Source organism: Lepisma saccharinum, chromosome 25, assembly GCF_977018435.1.
Source record: "Lepisma saccharinum chromosome 25, izLepSacc3.1, whole genome shotgun sequence".
NCBI classification, from domain to species: Eukaryota; Metazoa; Arthropoda; class Insecta; order Zygentoma; family Lepismatidae; genus Lepisma; species Lepisma saccharinum.
In genome coordinates this window covers 11,287,472-11,309,072 of record NC_139253.1, presented here as the reverse complement: position 1 = coordinate 11,309,072, position 21,601 = coordinate 11,287,472, and the positions used below count along the sequence as shown (strand labels likewise).

The 21,601-nt window shown below is 36.5% G+C and overlaps 1 protein-coding gene across 2 annotated transcripts in view; it reads left to right on the top strand.

Moving 5' to 3' along the window:
- LOC145978891 (spermatogenesis-associated protein 17-like) overlaps nucleotides 1-21,601 on the top strand; it is a 41,096-nt gene that overhangs the window by 4,397 nt on the left and 15,098 nt on the right. For both annotated transcript variants that reach the window (XM_083111828.1, XM_083111827.1), the window contains exons 2-5: nucleotides 8,288-8,459; nucleotides 11,564-11,728; nucleotides 17,904-18,046; nucleotides 18,420-18,561. In XM_083111828.1, the coding sequence (XP_082967954.1) occupies nucleotides 8,288-8,459; nucleotides 11,564-11,728; nucleotides 17,904-18,046; nucleotides 18,420-18,561 (622 nt within the window). The remainder of the gene's footprint in view (nucleotides 1-8,287; nucleotides 8,460-11,563; nucleotides 11,729-17,903; nucleotides 18,047-18,419; nucleotides 18,562-21,601) is intronic.

Below are 21,601 nucleotides of genomic sequence, written 5' to 3'. Positions count from 1 at the left end.
GACCAAGGCAGAATTTATTTTATTTTAAAATCATAAACTAAACGTTACATTTCAACCTTCTAGCAACGTCTTCTTCAGACTCTGTACCAGTAGAATATACTGGGTTCAAAACTTGGGCTATCTCATCATATTATAGTATTCAGATGCACAAATATTTGGAGGGGGTTGGCTTTTTTTGATCATTGTTGGTATTTTGAAGTGATGTGTCATTGTGTTTATAAATAAACCAAGGAAAGGATTTCAAGTATTTCATGGTTATTTATAATAAAATACGGGCCCATATTGTGAAATATTTATGTAGGTCTACATTGGAGTATAATATATAATAAACTTCTTACCTTTAGAACTTCATTTAAACAGGAACTCCTCTTCTTCTGGGTAAATTTCAGTGTCACGCTTTCACAAAATGTTTCTATATAGATCGTTAATTATGTAACTTATTTTAATTCACAAGACAGCCCTTATGCCATTCACAAAAATATCAATAATTCACGTACTAACTCACCACAATGCACGCACGATCTACCTAAAAAGAAACACAGCAAGGAAACTAACTTTCTTCATCATTCCCAGACGCCATTTCCGGTCTGCTAACAAATCTCCAGAACTTCTCGTCGTGTACTCTGGTTGTTTCAGAGGTCAATGGCCTCTTGTCGTACCATCTGCAAGTGTTCATTGGAAAGTGATGTTCTTGGCCCAAGAAAATTTTTCTGTTATAAAAGCAACCCTTTTCCCCTTTCCCCTAATAGTTTGCTGGGAAGATGCCACGTTGGTAACAGTGAGTTCGCAACACTAAGGACATCACAGAAGGAAGACTGCCAAGCTGAACTCACTCAGCCCCCTGCAGATTTCAAAGAAAGCGTGCAAGATTGCCAACTCCTAAGAAATTAGTGTAACAACTTATAAGGAAAAAGCGTGCCAACTCCTGAAATGCCATAATCTTTTAATTGAAATGAACATTTTATGCACATTTTCAGACAGATTTTTTTACTCTTCTGAGCCTGGGCTTCGCAGGTAGCCTAGATAGCCTGGAATATATGCCTCTGCTCTGTACCAAACACAAATGAAATAAGGTACAAAACAGGAAGATATATATATATATATATATATATATATATATATATATATATATATATATAAAGGTGTATAAAGCTAGTTGGTTTCATTAGAAGAAATTTTCTGTTTAATTTTTCTGTGCCTACGGTTGTAAAAATATACGTCACACTCGTTCGTCCAGTACTGGAATACTGCAGTCCCATATGGAATCTACAGTACAAAACATGGCAAGAGGAAGTGGAGAGCAACCAAAGACAGTTTGTGAAATGGCTGTGCTTCAAGGTGAACACTGAATATCACAAAAAGAACTATCATCTTTATGCAAGCATTTCGGTGTGGAAACTTTGTTCAACAGAAGAGTCGTCAGTGATGTTATTTTTTTTACAGAAACTGATTAATCACGGCTGTGAGTGTTCTGCACTGTTAGAAAGTATCAACTTTAATGTAGACCGACACAGTGCAAGAAACCAAAAAATTATTCTACACGGAGAGGTCAAGGGTCAACACACACAGGTTTTCACCTGCAGTGCACATGCAGGACACGGTGAATGAACTATTAAAAACTGTAGACTTCGATATGTTCACAGACTCACGTAGTGTGCTGAAAAAAATGATAATCTCAACAATAAGTTCATAAATTGATGTAAATATTGTGTACATAGACGCTCATACTTTCATGTATTCTTTTTTGTCTTCTCTGTTGTTATTTATTCACAGTGTATTATGTTCAACGTAATTTGGAAATGTATCCTGTGCTGAACAAATAAATAATAATAATCTCTGGAGCAAGTGAACAAAAACAAGTGTCTGTGCAAGTAGTAACACGAGATGGCTCCACCAATGAACACCGGAGAGAGAAATAGATTACCTGGAGGGGGATAAGCGACTGCAGTTACCAGCCTTCACAGCAGAGTGTACTGCTTCGCTCTGCCCACTCTATTTTCTCCCCTTCTCTGATGCTATGGGCAACCTTGCTTCAGAGATAACTGTGACAGGGAATAGTTGACTGAATCAAAAGCTATTTAACATTCCTGTTCTAAAATATTTGTCCAGCAGTTTGATTCTACTCTTCCTGGAGGCTGTAATAGTTAATGCTGTTGCTTTGTGATCAGTTTTCAGGGTTGCATTCCCTGAGGAGGCACATAGTGTATCCAAGAATCAGACTACCGGGGAGGGTACAAAATGTTATGACCAGTGTTTTTTTTAACTGGTAGTCAACAATGGTACTCCATACTGGCACCTTATTATAGGTGAGGACTAATAACATTTTATTCAAACAAGAGAAATGCCTACGATGCCAGAAGTCCTGGGTTCGAATCCAAGACTGGGCATTCTTTGTGTCCCTTCATCATATCATCACTCATTCTCATCTTTGCGATTAGACAAGTGGCAGAAAAGAGGAGTAAAATAAAGCAAATCAATCAATCAACCAGTGAAACAAACAAGAGAAATGCATATGCGTGTGTGTGCTTGGATGCATCATCGTTTATGAACATAACACAATTTTGAATAGTTGTTATGATGAACACATTAACAAACAACACGGTATCACATATCAACTTGAATAGTGCCAAAACCTTTCTTCCCAGAAAAAAAAGTAATAACTAACTTTTTACAGACTTAATTTTATCAATCAGTTTTGCTACCTTCTTCCTCCATAATGATACTCAAATTTAGGCATGTTAAAGTATATGTTTCTTCAAGATTAAGCCCATTTTTAGTTAATACTACAAGTGAATATTCCATTCTGAACTTAGCCGGCCCCGGTGGAGGAGTGGTTAGCACATCGTGCTACGATGCCAGGGGTGCTTGGTTCAAATCCCAGCCTGGGCATGGATGTTTGTGAGTGTCCATTCATTCATTTCATCATATCATCACTCATCCCCATCTACGTAAATTGCCCAAAAGTGGCACAAAAAGCAAAGTAAAATAAAGCAAATCAATCAAAATCATTCTGAACTTCAGTTTATGAAACAAATTATTTTGTGAATGCAGTGTTGTGCCTATGTTGGAATCAATTATGCTACAATTTCAAACCCATTTTTTTATTTCATATGCCATAGACCATTAAATAAAATCCAAAATGTTTTACACAATGTTTTAAATCTGCTTCAATACAATTTGTTCAGTTTATCACAGTTTTTTTCCCATTATTTTTCTGGAGGTTTGAAGCAAAAATACCTTCTCCATGTATTAACCATGCCAAATTATAAGTTTGCCGTATTTAATTGTCTGGCTGATTTCATCCAAATGGAATACCTTATACATCTTCCAAAATATCTAACTGCTATGAGAAAGGCAATTCCCGTGGTCAAAACATTGGTGACCTCCAATTTGGTCCACAACGATCCCCAAACATGCACTATATTTCAAAACATTTATTGTCAAATTATAGCTTAAGCGACGCCCTAAAAAGTCTCTTTTCTTAATCTCCAAAAATGTAGTTTATGCACAGATTTGAGTGTCATCAGAATTTGGAATCTACCTCAGCATAAGAAAAATCCATTTTTTTATCTACAATCTTGAAATAATTTGAAGAAATACAAATGCAAAACAGAATCATTCCTGAGGTGTATCTAGTTGTTATTAATTTCAGCTAAAAACCTCAAAATTTGCTGCAGTTATTGTGGTCTCAAAATTGGTGACTTACCCCCAACCTTCCTAAAACACTCACTATGTTACAGAGTTTTTATTAAAAACTTAAAACTCAAGTGATGCCGTAACATTGCTGAGACTTGTGTTTCTTAATATACGAAAATATAACCTAGTCAAGTATGAGCATAATTTAAAGCTCTCGCAAGACATGTTAAACCAGTCTGTCGTCTACCATCTTTAAACATGATGACCAATTTTTCTCAAATACAATGTGGGACCAATCCTTCAAGTTATCTTGCAACTCAAAAGCTTTGCATTTATGGCGGTTATCAAAAATAGAATGTGTGTGATTATACTTTTGCCACCACTCCTCTCCTAAGCTATGAAATATTATTTTAAAAGTTTTACTGCAAAATTGCGGACCAATGAAATCTCTAAAATGACTCAGTTTAATTCCTTATACTCTGAAAATGTATTCTAGACCATTTTGAAATGAAAAAAACAAACATTGTAGAGCATAGCATAGAGCCTGCAAAATGCGGAAAATAAGTTTTTCATCCACCATCTTGAAACAAATTGTTCAATTTTGTTCACAAGTTTTTTAGCTGCAGGAATAATTTTACCTAAATGATTCTAAATTTACAGCAGTTATCATGGTCATTGAATAGATGACTTATCCCTCTCTGTTCATCCACCCTAACTCATGCTCCTCCTAAATCATGCACCATATTTTGATAATTTTATTGTCAAATTATAGTGCAAGTACATAATGCTCCTGTAAGTTTCGTGCACAAAGCTGAAATTGTGGTAATTATGAGGATGCATGACTTACATGGGTATAGAACTCCTAACCAGACATAATTTACTGCATAGGCAAACAACCCATTAGGATGAGAAATGACAAAAATTTAAAGAGTGTTCCAATTTAATTATGTCACAATTAACGACATTTCAATAAAATGTACTCAATTCTCCCTTGTAATGTTCAAACATGCAAGAATGTATTGTATCAATTGATCCTCACAATTGAAACTATGATGTGCCACGATGGTTTCCCCCACATAAGGAAGTGACTGATAACCAAAGTGCTATCACATTTCTAAATTATAAGCTTTGTTCAACTACGCTGCATCAGTCAGTGCAAACATTTCTGATACTTTTCCTTTTTTTTTTTGTTTCTTGGATATATGATCTTTTTAGTTGCGTTAAAAGTTCATTTCTAGCATGATTTGAGGAAATTAGCCTGAAAAAAACCACTATGACTTGTACTTGTTTTCCAAAAATGTTTGACAATCATAGAATCTAAAGGATTTAAAGGAATAATTTACAACATTTTCTGAAAAAAAAAAACACATTTTGACTGGGTTTTTTGGTGGGTTTTTCGAGCTGGGTTTTTCTGAATAAACCTGCATGGGGAAAACTAGGCTGGGTCCACCCGGGCCAACCCTGCCTTATATCACACTCTTTTTCCTTATACTTTCTTCATTCTTCTTCCTTGTTTTCTCCTCCTTCGCTTTTGCCCTTTTCACTCTAACACCTTCTTCCATTCTTTGTTTATCTTCAGTCCCCCATTCCAGTTCATCATGTCTTCTTCTCCTTTCTTCTCTATTTCCTTGGCCTCCTTCCATTTTCTCAATAGTACTCTCTTCTCCCTTCCTATCTGCTTAGCCTCATCCCACTCTGTCATGTCCTGTTTCTCTAGTGTGCTTAAATATTGCATTTCTCTCTCTTAAGTCATACATCATCCCTATGTTGTTTCAACCTGTCTTTAAGCCTCTTTTTTGTTTCTACTATGTACACACACTGACATTCTTTACACTTCACTTCGTAGATAATCTCTTCCTCTTCTCTGTTTTCCTTTTCCTTTATGCTATTCTTAAGATGCTTCGTCCTCCCTTCCTGTAAGTTTTAATGCCCGCTTTCCTAAGCACTTTGCGTATCTTTTCTCTGATCTTCCCCATACTCCTTATGCCAAACCACCTCTCTTTTCCATTCTCCATCTTTTTCTTTCTCTTCCTCTTCTCCCCTGCCACTTATCTTCCTTGTTCTTCTGTTTATCTTCAGTCTAGCTTCCTTCTCGTAGCCATTCTTTTCCAGCAGTTTCCATAGGCTATTTATTTTGCCTTCTTTTTCACATTCTTTCGTGCCTATTTTCTTGATTCTGTCCTCCATATTCTTTATAAAATTTATTTTTGTCACCTCACTTACATCACTTTTGTGACAGAATACTTCTGCTGCACACTTCTTCTGATGGCAAGTGGTTTCAGTTTCTTGTCCTCTCTTCCTTTTCATCAATATATCTAGGTAGCTTATCTTGTCTTCCTTTTCTATTTTGAGTTCCAGCAATATCCCTGTTTCTTCATCTTGTATTTCTTTTGCAAATATGTCGCACTGCCTCTTTGTTCTCTTCCATATGCCAAAACAATCGTCCACATATCTGCAAAACAGAATTATTTTGTCACCTCCTTTTTCGACCACTTTCTTTTCCCATTCATTCATTACCAATTCAGCCAATGCTTAGCTTAGGCTAGAGCCTATATTCAGTCCTTCACTCATTAACATTATTTCATCCCCATTTTACTGTAACCGTTATTCCAAATGGTTTCCAGCACCTTCACTACCCTTTCACTGTCCCATTCTTCTATAATTGGATAGAAATCAACATTTGCACACATACTAAATTTTGAAAAATGAAATGAATCATTTGAAAAGTGTTTGATTTAATTATAGCACAATTAACTTTATTCTACTTTCACGACATTTCAATAAAATATACTCAATTCTCCTTTGTAATGTTTTATACATGGAAAAATTTATTGTAAAAGTTGATCGTCACAGGTGAAACTATGTGGTTTGCCTACATATGGAAGTGACTGATATCTAAAATGCTACAACATTTCAAAATTATAAGCCTTGCAAGTTCAACGTTTTATCTAAATATTTCAGACCCTTTTGATTTGTTTCTTTCTTGGATATGTGTTTGTATTATTTCTGTTAAAAGTCCATTTCTGCATGATTTGAGAAAAATATCCTGTGACTGTGACTTGTACCACATCAATTATTTTGAGCATTATAAGCTTGGCTAAGTCTTTATTTTACAAGTTTTCTCAAACGGTTGACAATTCTAGAACCTCACAATTATTTAAAGCAATAACATTTTCTGAAAAAAAAAGAACACATTTTGAGTGTTTTTTTTCGAGGTGGGGAAAACTGGGCTGGTTCCACCCGGGTTAGATTCTTCTTCTCTTTGCATACTGAAAAGTAGGTTGTGGAATTTTAGCTGCTGGTAATATGTTTTAGAGTTGAAAGTATTGTATACACACACAAACCTTTTTTAAGAATAAGCACATTTCTTCTGCTTAAAAATAAAAAGTTGCATGAATGTAAAAGAAGAGAAAGTGGTAAAATAACCAAACCTACCTAGCCTACTCACTTTAGATTATAAAATATTGACAACTGGATTAATTATGTGAAACATAAGTGAACATGCTCATAAAAATGGCAGCACTGTTCCTTATCATAGACACCAGTCATCAAGGTGCCTCTTTCTTACTTTTACATGTACATTGAAATATATGATACAGAAAAATTGTTCTGCGAAGAAGTATCTGTACCTGTCGATTGCTAATTACACAATCCTCACAGAACAGGAGGGCAAATATGAATAAGTTGTAATCAGAATAAAAATTGTCATTCAATTGCTGAAACTGAAGTTGCTATTTTTCATCAACAGTACAGAAATTTACGGATGCGACTCATGAAACATTTTGGTTACATCCCACTCCCAAGCAGCATGTATACATCATCATTAACAGCCAAACCTTTTTTCTGCCCAGATACTGCTATAGGCGAAAGTCAGATGTTGCAAGGTCTGGACTCTCAAGGGATCGGGAAAAAGGTTCCCTTTCAATTTCTTGATTGCGGCCATGTGTGGATGGGTGTTATCCTGGAGAAATGACACTACCATTTCATATTTGCACCCTTTTCCTGTTGTTCCTGCTGGTAGTCTTTTGACAGGCTGTGCAAGAGTAACAAATAATATTCAGCATTTATTGTCTGCTGATATTTGAGGAAACCCATGTCAGATTTCCAGAAAATGGCCATAATTTTTCTAGCTACCAACATAGTTTTCATGCTTTGATGGACCCTGGTGAGCCATTTTAAAACAAACTACACCACATGTACAGCGATGGTAGAAGTTTCCATTGAAAATTTGCTACAAAAAATCCCCGTATCGTCCTAGAGTTAGGCAACACACATACCATCTTGCAGGGAAGCGAGTATTTCACGATCTGTGTGTCCCATTTTTGTCTGTGACTGTACACACTATCATTTAACAGGGTTACTTCACTCTACTGTCACTGCACTCTGGAACACAGGTTGTTGGTAAGGGATTCGATTATAATGCTCTGTTCCATACTAACGTGCTATTTTGCATTGCTCAACTTTGTCAATTCTGACTAACTGCACAGCATCAAACGTGAAGTGGAGAAAATGACTTCAGATGGTCCTGCCTGCCCCTCATAACAACATTTTTTATTAACTGTGGTGCATTGTTGAACTTCAAATAAATCATAATTTATGTTTCCTTATGCCTTGTATTTCTTATTTACACGAATTCTTTATTTTATTGTAGCGATGCAGAATATGCAAGAATACCAGAGTTCAAGGCAGCGAGAACGATACAGAGATGGGTAAGAGGCTATCTTGTAAGGCAACATGTAAAACTACTTACTACAGCAGCTGTAAAAATTCAAAAAGTTTGGCGAGGATTTCTTGGACGAAGATTATACAGGCAAATTTTGAGAGTGAGTATTACTAAATTTTTAATGGATAGTTGTCTACAGACTGCTAGCATAAATGATTCATTCGTTTTGAAAATGCTATATTTTCAAAAGTATTACATGTACACACATGAAAGATATATGAAAACAACCACAAACTCACCAAGTTTATACACCCTCTACAAATGTTCGATATGTGCCCCTTTGGTTACACGACACAGGTCCAGACGATACTCGAGCTCATTCCATACATTTTGTAGCATAGTCCTGTCAATGGTCTGCATGCAGCACTGATGCGTTCTTTGAGCTCGACTAAGGATTGCGGTAGTGGAGGTACGTAAACAAGGTCCTTAACGTACCCCCACAGGAAGAAGTTGCAGGGCGTTAAATCAGGAGATCTGGGAGGCCAGGGGAACCTAGCTAGGTCATCCTCACAAATATGCCCAATCCAGCAATGCGGAAGTTCATCGTTTAGGTAGTCACGAACTGGGATGTTCCAATGAGGGGGTGACCCGTCTTGTTGGAAGACAAAATCCCTGAAGTCAGCACTGAGTTGCGGGAACAACCACAACTGCAACATATCCAGGTAACATTTACCGGTCACAGTTTGCTCAGCAAAGAAAAACGTTCCATACATCTTTGTTTGTGACACTGCACAGAAAACATTCACCTTTGGCGAATCTCTTTCAACTGTCACGACATGTAGAGGGTGTATAAATTTGGTGAGTTTGTGGTTCTTTTCATATATCTTTCATGTGTGTATGTGTAATACTTTTGAAAATATAGCCTTTTCGAAACGAATTAATCATTTATGCTAGCCCTGTATAGTCATAGATTGTTTTTGGCTAGAGAATTTGATGGATACAAAGTATAGGTGGCTCCCCTCAAATGGTTTGTTTCGTACGTTAATCATTGAGAAACCATTGCTCAATTTGTAATATTTAGAAGGTATACATGTTTACAAATGATGGAGTTCAAAATTTCCCATACAGTAAAGAGCATCACTTTCATGTGAAACATTTAAAATTCCCATATTGCTATTATGATTGAAGAAATCATTCATTTATGATAGGTTCTATTTGTTGGTTGTGTGTCGAACAGCAGTTTTTGACAAATAACAATGCATAACATAATGATCTACATAATTCCATAACCAATGTAGTGCATATTATGTTTCCAAGTGCTGCACACCCACCCACCCATAGCAAGAAGGATTCCAGGTAAAGTCCGAGACCTATGTTTTACAGGTGAGTACAAAATATTCAACCTTGCCGTTTCTATAGTGTTCAGTAGTAGTGTAAATAAGATGTTACCACATTATTATTATTTCATTTATTCATTTGTTGTTGCAGGCCTTCTCTACTCTTAGGTGTAGTGGTAACATTGTTGTCTTGTAATCAAGGGGTCCCAGGTTATATACCCGGTGGTGGCACATAGTGGTTCAGATCTCACTTTACCCGGTGGAGGCACATAGTGATTCGGGTCCCACTTTAAACTGTAGGTCCAGTCCCGATTAGCCTTTCTGTGCATAAAATGGACTTAAAACACCAACTCAATCAATCATATCAGATCACACTTTAAGCTGTAGGTCCAGTCCTGATTAGCATATCCATAAAACGTGGTCCTACCCCATGTAAATAACAAAATTAATTAATCTGGAAATTATTATTGTATTTAGTTGCATGAAGGTTTAAATGTTTGTGAAAACCCATACAATTTGCATATTTCAACAGCAAAAAATATTAACATCTGTAGCCTGTATGTCTCACAGACAAATGAAGTCAGACTTTGCTACATTTTTAAAGCATCACACACATAACACATTTTCGTTTGTGCATTCTGGCTGTCATCAATACTAAAGTTTTTTCATTTGCTAGCAGACATCACAAAGTACTTCATAATTATATCAAATCGGTTCTATATGAATGTTTTTTAAGTCCTGCACCATGCCCGTGTGTTCTAAGTAGGGTGACCATACATCCTGTTGTGACCGGGACAGTCCCATTTCAGAGGCATGTCCTGATCATCCTGTCCACATTATTAAGAAGCCACTATTTGTCCCATTTTGTAAAAGTCTAGGAGTTATCTTGATAACCAAGTCTAAATTTGAGAGACATTTCATGCTAAAAAAGGATGTATTGTTTTGTATGTGTCCCGTTATTTGTAGAGCAGTGAATAAGCATGTACATTCTTTACGGAAGTGCAACAAGAATTGGAAGTTTGTGTGCCTTGACACAAACTCAAAATAAATATCTAGAGTTGTGTGTCTGGTATGTGGGGTAAGGTTTTCGGGAAGATTTATAAAAAGTTGATGAAGAATAAAGCTTCTCACAAGAAGATTAGTTCTTCTGCTAAATACCTCTAGCATTACTCAACTTCATCGTAGGACTAACATCAAAGGTTGATGAAAAAGGATTAGAAACGCTATGTTACAGAGATTATAATAATTAATACCTTTTGACCACGGGAGATCATATTTCATTTATTGTTTATTAGATTTATGTGATCCTTTCAGTTCTGGCTACGGGATGTGTGCAGGTTCGAGGTTCCTGGTGCAAGCATAACAACTTTTCTCCTGAGATTTCGACCTGTGCATGGGACCAGTGGCCACCCACCATCGTGGGGAATTTGGGGAGCTGTGAATGAGTAGCGTAACGTGGACATGAAAACCAACAACTACTGGAGGTTCGTCTAGCCCTCAAGGGCTGTTGCGTCATGGGTTATGAATGTTTTAATCCAATCACGTGTCTCAAACCTTACATTTTATGTGTGAATGTCACACATGTAATGCTTGAATGCCTCAAAACTCAATATATTTCTTGCATATTGACAGAGTTCTTGTAACATTGAATTCTCATTATTTTTTTTACTTGTAAATACCTTATGTACTGAAAACTATAAGGAGAAGTACCACTTATTCAGTTCTGTGGAGAAAGGTGGAATAGGGAAGAGAGAGTCAAAGCCACTGTAGCCGCTACTGCTTGGTGTGATGCATTAGATGCCAAATTTCACCTGAAAGTCCCCTTTCAGTTTTGAACCCTTGTGTGGCCATATGAGTATTCTTTTGTAACAGTAAGCTGAATGACGGCAATGATGTTTATTTGTAATTTCCTATATTTTTTTATTAGCAAAGAGTTGAGGATATGTACCTGAAGCATTACAACCACTCGGCTACAGTTATACAGAAATCATGGAGAGGCTATAGGCTAAGAAAGATGTTTAACTATTATGAGCTCAAGACTTACCTCAAGGATCTCAGGGAAAAGAACAAAGAGATAACAGGGAAAATGGAGGTTAGTATTTAGAGTAGTGTTTGTAAAATAAGTAATGTAGCTAAATTAATATTGAACATGATTTAGTAATTTTTATGTATCTGAAAAGATTTATGAACATAACATATTTGAATATGCTCTCTCTAACTTATTTCTCTTGTAGTCTACGGTTATTACAAGCATAAGAACACAGTTTTTTGTTGTGACGTTTCAGGAGAACACACACTCTCTTCATCAGACATTTATTTTTAGTTTGATTAAAGATACAGTTATAACAATGGTTAAAAAATTTTAAACAAAAGAGAATCAGTTATACAATGGATATTAACTTGTATTTTCAATAAATTAAAATTACAAAACTTTGTTACTTACGTGAAATGAGTATCTATTTTGTGCAACGACGTTTCGGAAACAATTGTTTCATTCTTCAGGTTCTTTGCTTGGCTATCCGAAATATACCATAGCCTCGTCAAATCGTGTCATTATCGTGAATTATGAATTATACAATGGATGTTGTCAATATTACATTGTTGTAATATAGCAACTTAACTGTGAAAACAAGCAGTCTGTTTTATTTGTATTTTTATTTCAGATAAAAATTTTGATCACATTATTATTTATTTAAAATTATGAATCCCAAATATCATCAGGCAATTCAAAAACATCATTGCTTTCACAGAGTTTCTTGATGTTTTCAGGGGAATAATACATCCATGGCAATTCAGAACGTTCTCGTATAACAATGGATAATATATTTTAAATGTTTTCCTGAGAGCACAAAAACTATGTTCTAATAATAAGGATATCAAAAATGAAGAAGAAATCCTTTTTAATATGGGAAAGAAAATGTCTTTCACACTAACAGAATAAACCAAATCAAAAAACAAGTCACAAGAAAACTAAAGGAAAAGAAAAATACGGACAAAGATAAGAAATCTGTTGAAAAGAAATCTGTTCGCATTCCATTCCACAAGGGATTCTCACATAAAATTGCAAGAATTTTTAGAAGATTTAATTTCAAAATTGTTTTTAGATCACCAAGAAGTTTGGAATGTATATTTAATGAATACAAAATGAGAAAAATCTCTACCAGATGTGGAAACCACAGGAATATATAATATAAGTTGTTCCTGTTCAAAGGATTATGTAGGACAAACAAGGAAAATGGCAATAAGATTGCACGAACACAATTTGGACATTATAAATTTAAACCCAAGAACAAGTTTGTTAGCTCACATCATCGAAGAGAAGCATATGCTTAAAAAGAGAAGGGTTTTAAAAAGAGTGATTGGAAGCACAGATTTGAATGTCTGGGAAGCTTCGGTCATTGCAGAAGAACACTGGAATAAATTAAATAATGAAAATGGTAACATAGACCCACTATGGAGTTTTCTTTTTCACAATTGGAGTAAGCCACCATCTTTAAAATTTAATGTAACTGAAAACATCAAGAAACTCTGTGAAAGCAATGATGATTTTGAATTGCCTGATGATGTTTGGGATTCAAAATTTTTAAATAAAAAATAATGTGATCAAAATTTTTATCTGAAATAAAAATACAAATAAAACAGACTGCTTGTTTTCACAGTTAAGTTGCTATATTACAACAATGTAATATTGACAACATTCATTGTGTAACTGATTCTTTTTCGTTTAACTTTTTTTAACCATTGTTATAACTGTATTTTTAATCAAACTAAAAATAAATGTCTGATGAAGGCAACGTGTGTTCTGAAACGTCACTACGAAAAACTGTTTTTTTATGCTTGTAATAACCGTAGACTACAAGAGAAATAATTCTACAATGCAAGCAACATACAAGAAACATTATCTATAACTTGGCAGCAATGACACAGAAGACTGTGCAGGGTGTCCTACAGAAAGCTATTGTACTTCAGAGGGTGGAACATTGGGTATTTTATGGTTCAAGATGTTTTCAGTCATTTGTTTATTTCTTATGAGGGAGAATTATCTAAAAAATGCAGCATTCTGTTGACCCAGACTGACATACTCGGTCATACATTCAGATGTTTCATGGAAGCAAGAAACCATGCAGGTTTTTTTTTTTTGGTGTCTTGTTTTATTTCTATAGCCTCTAAGCTTTTAGTGATTTCCTATTTCTGAAGCCTTCACCATGAACCATATTCCTTACAAAAAATATCCATCTCATTTAAGAATTATTCAATAATTTTGAAAAACATCATCATCATCCTTTGCCATTTTCTGCCTCTCACCACTCCTCTCTTGTCCTTTTCTCCTACACTTCACTATCTGCTCTTTCCACCAACCTCTTGGTCTCCCCCTTGGCTTTATTCCCAGTCCTCGTGCATTGTAAGCTCTTACTGGTAGTCTTTCTGCATCCATCCTCTGCATGTGTTCGAACCATCTCATCTGTGCCTGATCTATTCTGTCCTGGAGCTTCACCACCCCCCACTGTATGTAGGATCTCCTCATTCCTTATTCTATCCCTTTTAGTCTTCCCCAATATACTTCTTAAAAATTTCATTTCCACTGTCTGCATCTTTCTTTTGTCTCTCTTTGTCATTGTCCAAGCATCTGCTCCATTTGTAATTATTGGCACATAGTATGTGTTATATATTACCTTCTTGCATTTCATAGGTACATCCCTGTTCAATATTAATCTTTGAATGCTTTGATATAGTCCACCGCCCGTTGGTCCTCCTCTGTTTACCTCCTCATGTATTCTTCCACTTCTCTCAATTATGCTTATATTTGAAACTCCACCACAACTCTTCCGTGTCCACCTTTATTCTTGGTTCATTTCTGGCTCTGTTTCTTGTTGATATTAGCACCTCACTCTTTTCTGCACTGAATTTCATTCCTGCTCCTCTAATTTCCTCATTCCAACTATCAAGCTGTGTCTGTACTACTTCTTCCCTGTTCCCCATATTACTAAGTCATCAGCAAACAGCAGGGACTTCACCTCTTTCTCTCCTATCATCTTCCCCACCTGTTCGTTAATTACATCCATTGTAATTATGAAGAGCAGTGGTGAAAGTGCACTTCCCTGTTTTAGTCCATTACTTATACTGAACCACTCCATTCTTCCCACTGGTGTCTTCACACAGCTCTGGTTGGCCTTGTATGTGCTCTGCACTCTATGCACTATCTCTTCCTCGACTCCTTTCTCTCTTAGAGCCTTCCAAATCTTTATTCTGTCCAAGCTATCGTATGCCCTTTCTATATCTAGGAATGCCATAATCAAATCATTTCCATATTTGTAGTGCCTTTCCTGTAATTGCCGTATGGCAAATATCAGATCTACTGTTAATATACCTCTTCTAAATCCATCCTGTATCTCTCTCATGTTCAGCTCTGTTATTTCCCGTATTCTTTTCTCCAATGTGGCACATTAGTGTTATTCCTCTATAGTTTTTACATTCCTTCCTGTCCCAATTCTTGAATGTGGGAACTATTAGTTCCTTTGTCCAATCTCTTGGCACTTCTCTCTCTTGCCACACTGTTTTCATCACTCTGTACAGCCACTGCACACCAATCACTCCTGCTCCTAGTATCATTTCAACTGGCACTTCATCTATTCCAGATGCTCTACCTCTCTTCATTCTCTTCAGTGCTGCCTCCACTTCTTTCCATGTTAGATTCATTTTTTCCTTCCTGTTTTCTTTTTCCTTCACTTCTTCATGTTCATTTCCTTTTTTCACATTCAGCTATTTCTCGAAATGATTTCTCCACATTCAGCTTATTTCTTCATCCTCTTCTACAATGTTTCCCCTTTCATCCCTTAGCTTTTAGCTGTCTCCTCTTTCTCTTCTCCTCTCTCTCTCACTAATCCATACAATACTTTCTTGTTCCCATCTATATCTTCTAGCACTTTGGCCCATCCTTCCATCCACTTTCTTCTCCTTCTTTACTACTGTTCTTGCCTTTCTTCTTTTCCACGTACTCTTTTCATGCATTTTGTGATTTACATTTAAACCATTTTCTAAATGCATCATTTTTGTTTTTCACTGCCTCTCTAGTTCTTTCATTCCACCCTGGTGTTTATTTCTTCTTTCTTTTCTTGCTTGTCCTTCCACATACCTTTTTGGCTGCCTCTACAAAATCTGTTTTAAATCTTATCCATTCTGTTTCAACTCCTTTGGGTTCATCTCTTGGCACTTTAGTATGCAATTTTTCTTGCTATTTCTCTTTTATCATCTTATCCTTCAATTTCCACACTCTTATCCTTCTCTCTTGTTCCACCTTCTATCCTTTTTTTTTCTTTCTCCTCACATCTCCTACTAGTAACTACACTAAGTTCTCACTGGGTATTACTTTAATGTTGTTCATTATCTTCTTTACTTCCTTGTTTACCAATATGTAATCTATTACAGACTTTTGTTCATTATTCCAACTGTATCTTGTAACTTTATGGCTGTCATATTTCTTCTTAAACCAGCTACTACCTACTAACAGTCAGTTTCTCTTACAAAAGTCCAGCAACCTCCTTCCCTCCTTATTCCTCTGTCCCCATCCATCTGCTCCAAATACTTCCATATAGCCTTTCCTGTCTTCCCACTTGTGCATTAAAATCACCCATCATAATTTGCCATTCCTTTCCTACGTGTTCTTCCAAGTCTTCTTCTAATTTTTCTTTCTCCTCTCTTGTACATCCTGTTTCTGGGGCATACACTTGAATTATTTCTATTACTTTCCCTCGCATTCATTTTTAGATTTATTATTCTGTCATTTACCCTTTCTACTTCCTCACTGATTCCACTTCTGACTACAAATCCAACCCCACTTCTCCTGCTCTCTTCATTCCCTGCCCAGTACAATTTATAGTCTCTTCTCAATTTCATTTCTCCTCTTCCTTTCCATTTTGTTTTGCTCATTCCAAAGATGTCAATTCCTCTTCTCTCCATTAGATCCACCATTTCTTCAGTCCTTCCTGTCAGTGTTCCAATATTGAATGTCCATATTTGTAGCCTGTGTCGTCTCCAATTTCCAGCCTGGCTTGGTTCTTTCTTATATTGAATTTTTTATCATTTCGGCTGTCGGCTAATTGGAACTGTGACAGCCTACCTGAGTAGTGGGTTCTCATGTACACCCTTCTTTTCTGTCAGGGTTTAAACTCCCTTAGCCTTTCTGAATCCCTCCATGCCCACAAGGCAGTCAGTGCAAACACTTTTATGGCTGTGTTTATTTGCCATGAGACAAGGCTGTCGAAGGGTATCTGTGCCACTGGACACTTTCACTCCCTGATAGCCTTGCAGCCTCGGTCTGGGACTGCTTATTGGGTTTCCCCTTATTCACAGCTTCCCCTCATATCTGAGGGGATTTTCACTATCTGCCACCTGTGGCCCGTCCAGTATGAGGCTCTCACTGGAAAAACAACAATGTCAGTCAAACTATACTGATTTCAGGAGAAAAAAAATATGACAATATGCATATTTGAGTACATTAATAAATTAATAAAATACAGTGTGTGTGGTAGAATTACTACCAATAACAAGTTGAATCAAGTTTTGGTAGATTGTCACATGTGAGGCTCGACAAATAACAAGATAAGTGTTTTGCAGCATTTCTGGCATAATGGATTAACAAGCATGGGTTATTGTCTGTCGAGGGTAGAACCATTTGCTAAAGGAAGGTGAGAGCGCTGCTTGTGTTGTTTTTTTAAAACAATTTTGATATCTTAAGTTCATGTTTTTAATGTCTTCATACACATTGGAATGTAATTTATATACTTTAACATTTCATACTTTAACATTACTTTTCAATTCACCTATTTCCTGTCGTATTGGCTGCAAACATAAAGCGGCTGCACCGTTCACGAGGTTCGGCAACGTGGCACAGCTGATCCACGTTAGGAAGAAGATTACTGCTCACCTTTCTATTCGCTTTTCGAGTGACTTAATGCAGTTCTTTCATGGTCACTGACCTTCCTCCTTTAAAGATCGACCGCAAGCGGTTCCCGGCCCACTTTGTGTTTGGGAAGGGTGTTGGAAACACCTTGTCCACAAGTGTTGCTAACTTCCAGAATTTTCTGTGCATCCGTAGCACCATGTAACTCGGTACGATTATCCACGTGTGAAACTTAACAGTAATGACCAAATTAGCTTATGAAGTTAGTCAATGAGTACTATGAGTTGTCTTTGTGCAAGATAATGCACAATTTTCTGACTTGTGATTGGTTTCTTTATTTACATTTAGTTTACTTTTCTTGTTCTAGGCTTACAGACAGCAAGTTGAAAATGACCAATGGGAGGAAAGGAACCGGAAGGCTAAAGAGCGTATCGGTAATCTTTTGGTTAAAATACATCCGATGATGAGGACAGCATCTGTGCCTGGAGTCTTTAGCGTCTCCAATAGCAGGTACATTGCTTATGAGAGAATTTGAAGTAAAATCACAAGCAGGCGACTTTAATTTGTGGAATGATTTGGTGGATTTACTACATTGGGAAACCTAAGGATAGAACTGAGGATGTGCAATAACAAATTTCCAAAGCACTGACTTACCTATATTGACCGATACCAATGGCATATCAATTAATCTATCTCATCCCTATCATTGATATGTTTTAGTTCAAATTGTATTCTTCACTTACCTGTCTGTTGGTTTTTAAGTAGATTTGATGATGTGAATGAGATGTTATCAGTTTTTTTTTTGTTTTTTTTAGTGTGGTGATTGTTGGTGAAAATAGACTTTAAGCTAATGCTGTAATTAGTGTCTTTTCTATCGTTTCAGAGAACTATCAGAGCTGGAAAAGCAATTAAGATCCGTCAGATTTCCTGATAAAAAATTTGCGAAGGAACAACTCAAGGCACAGTTGAAAGGAGCAAAGGGTGGAGGTGATGAAGGCTATCCTCCCTTAGGCAAAATTGTGCAGGTAATAATTTCCAGTTGGCTCAAAATTTTCAGAATATTATTTGAAGGGTTCAGGTGCAAAATATGGTAAATGCTATTTTGGTCATTTTTGAGTTACAAAGAAAAATGTGCCATCCTTCAATTTTTGAGTGAAATTGCCATGTCATACAATTTGAATTGAACTCAGTGAAGCCTTCTCAAATTGGAAAACACAACATCTACAGCATAGCTTCTAATAACATTTTTTCTTAATGAACTCAGAAATGACGAAAATGTCACTTAGCATGTTTTACACCCGAGCCCTTCATTTGATTTACATTGTACCGAAAAATATTCTGTCAAAATTGCTATTTAATTTCTGCGTCCAATGTAGGAAAACTGTGTAACATGCCCTTGTTACTTCAGTGAACAAGAGCACCTAACAAGGCTACATCAAGCCTTCGCAGTGGGTGCAAATAATTTTAAAATGTATTTAAACCTTAACTAGGCTAGTCCATCTTATGACCATCTATCACTGATAGTGATGATATGGCAGAATTGTATTTCATGAAAAATTTAAAAAAATATATTTTATTACAAATTTAAAATATCATGGTGATTTTTTTCCTGTTGGTTCACAAGAGGAGTGATGTTATTGGGTCTCTTTCATGACCTGTTATAATTCAGCAATTGATAACTTGACAGAATCGCTCACAAAACATAGAAATACCACTGGTAAACACATTCAGTGCATGATGATGCCTTTTGAAGAGTGAAGTCCAACTCTTGTACATAACAGATTTTCTTTCTAAATAATGTTGCCTTCAACATAACTAATATTTTGTGAAGTAATAAACATTGAAATAACTTAACAATTTAAGAATATAAAATGTTAAACTGCAGTTTCATACTCAATGGCATTGCAACTGTGATTGATGGAAACGTGCATATTTTTCTTTGTAGCTAATCAGTGGTGATTTATTCATTCTAGTGTTTGGACTTTTAACCACTGTTATTTTTTAAGAGAGATTTACCTACGTTTCAGAGGCTGAATCTGCCTCCGTCTTCAGGGTAGCGTGTATACTACAGGGTGTCCCACGAACGGCGCAACTGGGAATTAAGAGTGGCGTTACTTTGTAACCGAAACCTGTACATACATAAGTCATACACCAAATGTTAGCCCTGTCCAAGTAGATATTTTTAAACATAGAAACAACAAACGGGGTGCAGTGTTGTTCATGCAGTGTTGCCAAATGTAAGTGAAAGTGTAAATTTATTTTTTCCACAAAGCATGGAAAATTGCATGTCAAACATTCGTACGGAAATTTGGACGTCAATTTCCACCTTGGGTAGGTGGACTATTTTGCCATCTATAGTTCAGAGAAGAAAACCGATCGTTTTCGCGTATAGCCAATCCTGAAATGCCTCGTAAAGGCGTACCGGTCCAAATGGGTGTTTTAAAAAAATTATGAGGTACAGTGGCAACACTGTTGATGTTTGAAGGCAACAAAAGGTGTGTTTAGTGATGGTCTATGACATGGAAATACTGGAAACAGGAAAAAAAGAAAATGAAAATTATGGTGAAAAAAGTGTTACTTACCTACATCTGGCAACCATGCAATGCGCGTAACCGGCAGTGTAGTTTTACAAAAGATGTTGAAAATGACAACCATTTTTCCTGAGGCATTCATCAACACGTTTTATCATGTTGGAAGCAACTTTATGCAAGGTTGATTGGTTTATATTGTTAATGGCTGTGCAAATGTTTATTTTTAGATCATCAAGTGTTCTTGGGTTATTAATGTAAACTGTTTGTTTCAAATAACCCCACAGAAAAAATCTGGAGACGTCAGATCCGGGGAGCGACTGGGCCATAAGTTTTTTCTTATAATGTGATCGCCAAAAAACTCTGCCAACATGTCTAAAGTTTCATTAGACGTGTGACATGTTGCGGAGTCTTGTTGAAACCAACAATCACGTTCATCACGTTCCAACAGAGAAATAAACTGTGTGATAAGGTCATGATAAACTATTCCGTCAACTGTTGTGTTGAAAAAGAATGGACCGATTATTTTTCTCCACGAAATCACGCACCACACACCGATCTTTTGTGGATGAAGTGATTGTTCATGTAACAAATGGGGATTATTACTTGACCAGTGTCGAGAATTTTGACTGTTGACATATCCATTTAAGTGGAACCATGCTTCATCCGTGAAAAAAACCTTATACAAAATATTCACACCATTGTCTCTAATAAAATTTCTAAACCACTGGCAGTATCTTACACGTGCACCTTTGTCTGCTTCCTTCAGTTCTTGCACAGCCTGTACCTTATATGCACGTAGGTGCAATTGTTTTAACGCTCGGTGAGTTGTTGTTTTTGATACACCTGACTGTGCAGCAATTTACAAACAGATTTCCTGGGAGATTGTGATATTCTCTGCTCCACATCCTGCAGCACACCTTGTGTCAAAACTGGTGGTTGTCTGTGGTAGGGTTAACTGATCCTGTTTCACGAAATCTGGAAACAAGTCGATATATCGTCGAATTTTCTGGAACACTGTTATTCGGATATTTCTCGCGAAACACAGTTTTTACACTGGCGTACGATTTTGAACAAAAATAATGTTCCACAATGAACACCCTCTCTTCCAAAGAGTACTTCATTTCACAGAACAATTCTAATCTTCCCCTACGAACAATGTGAAATGCACGGCTCAAACAGTTCTGAGTACACAACTAACTGATTCTTTTGTTCTCGTTCGGTGGGCGCTCTTATCGCATTGCATGGTTGCCAGGAGTAGGTAAGTAACACTTTTTTCACCATAATTTTCATTTTCTTTTTTTCCTGTTTCCAGTATTTCCATGTCATAGACCATCACTAAACACACCTTTTGTTGCCTTCAAACATCAACAGTGTTGCCACTGTACCTCATAATTTTTTTAAAACACCCATTTGGACCGGTACGCCTTTACGAGGCATTTCAGGATTGGCTATACGCGAAAACGATCGGTTTTCTTCTCTGAACTATAGATGGCGAAATAGTCCACCTACCCAAGGTGGAAATTGACGTCCAAAT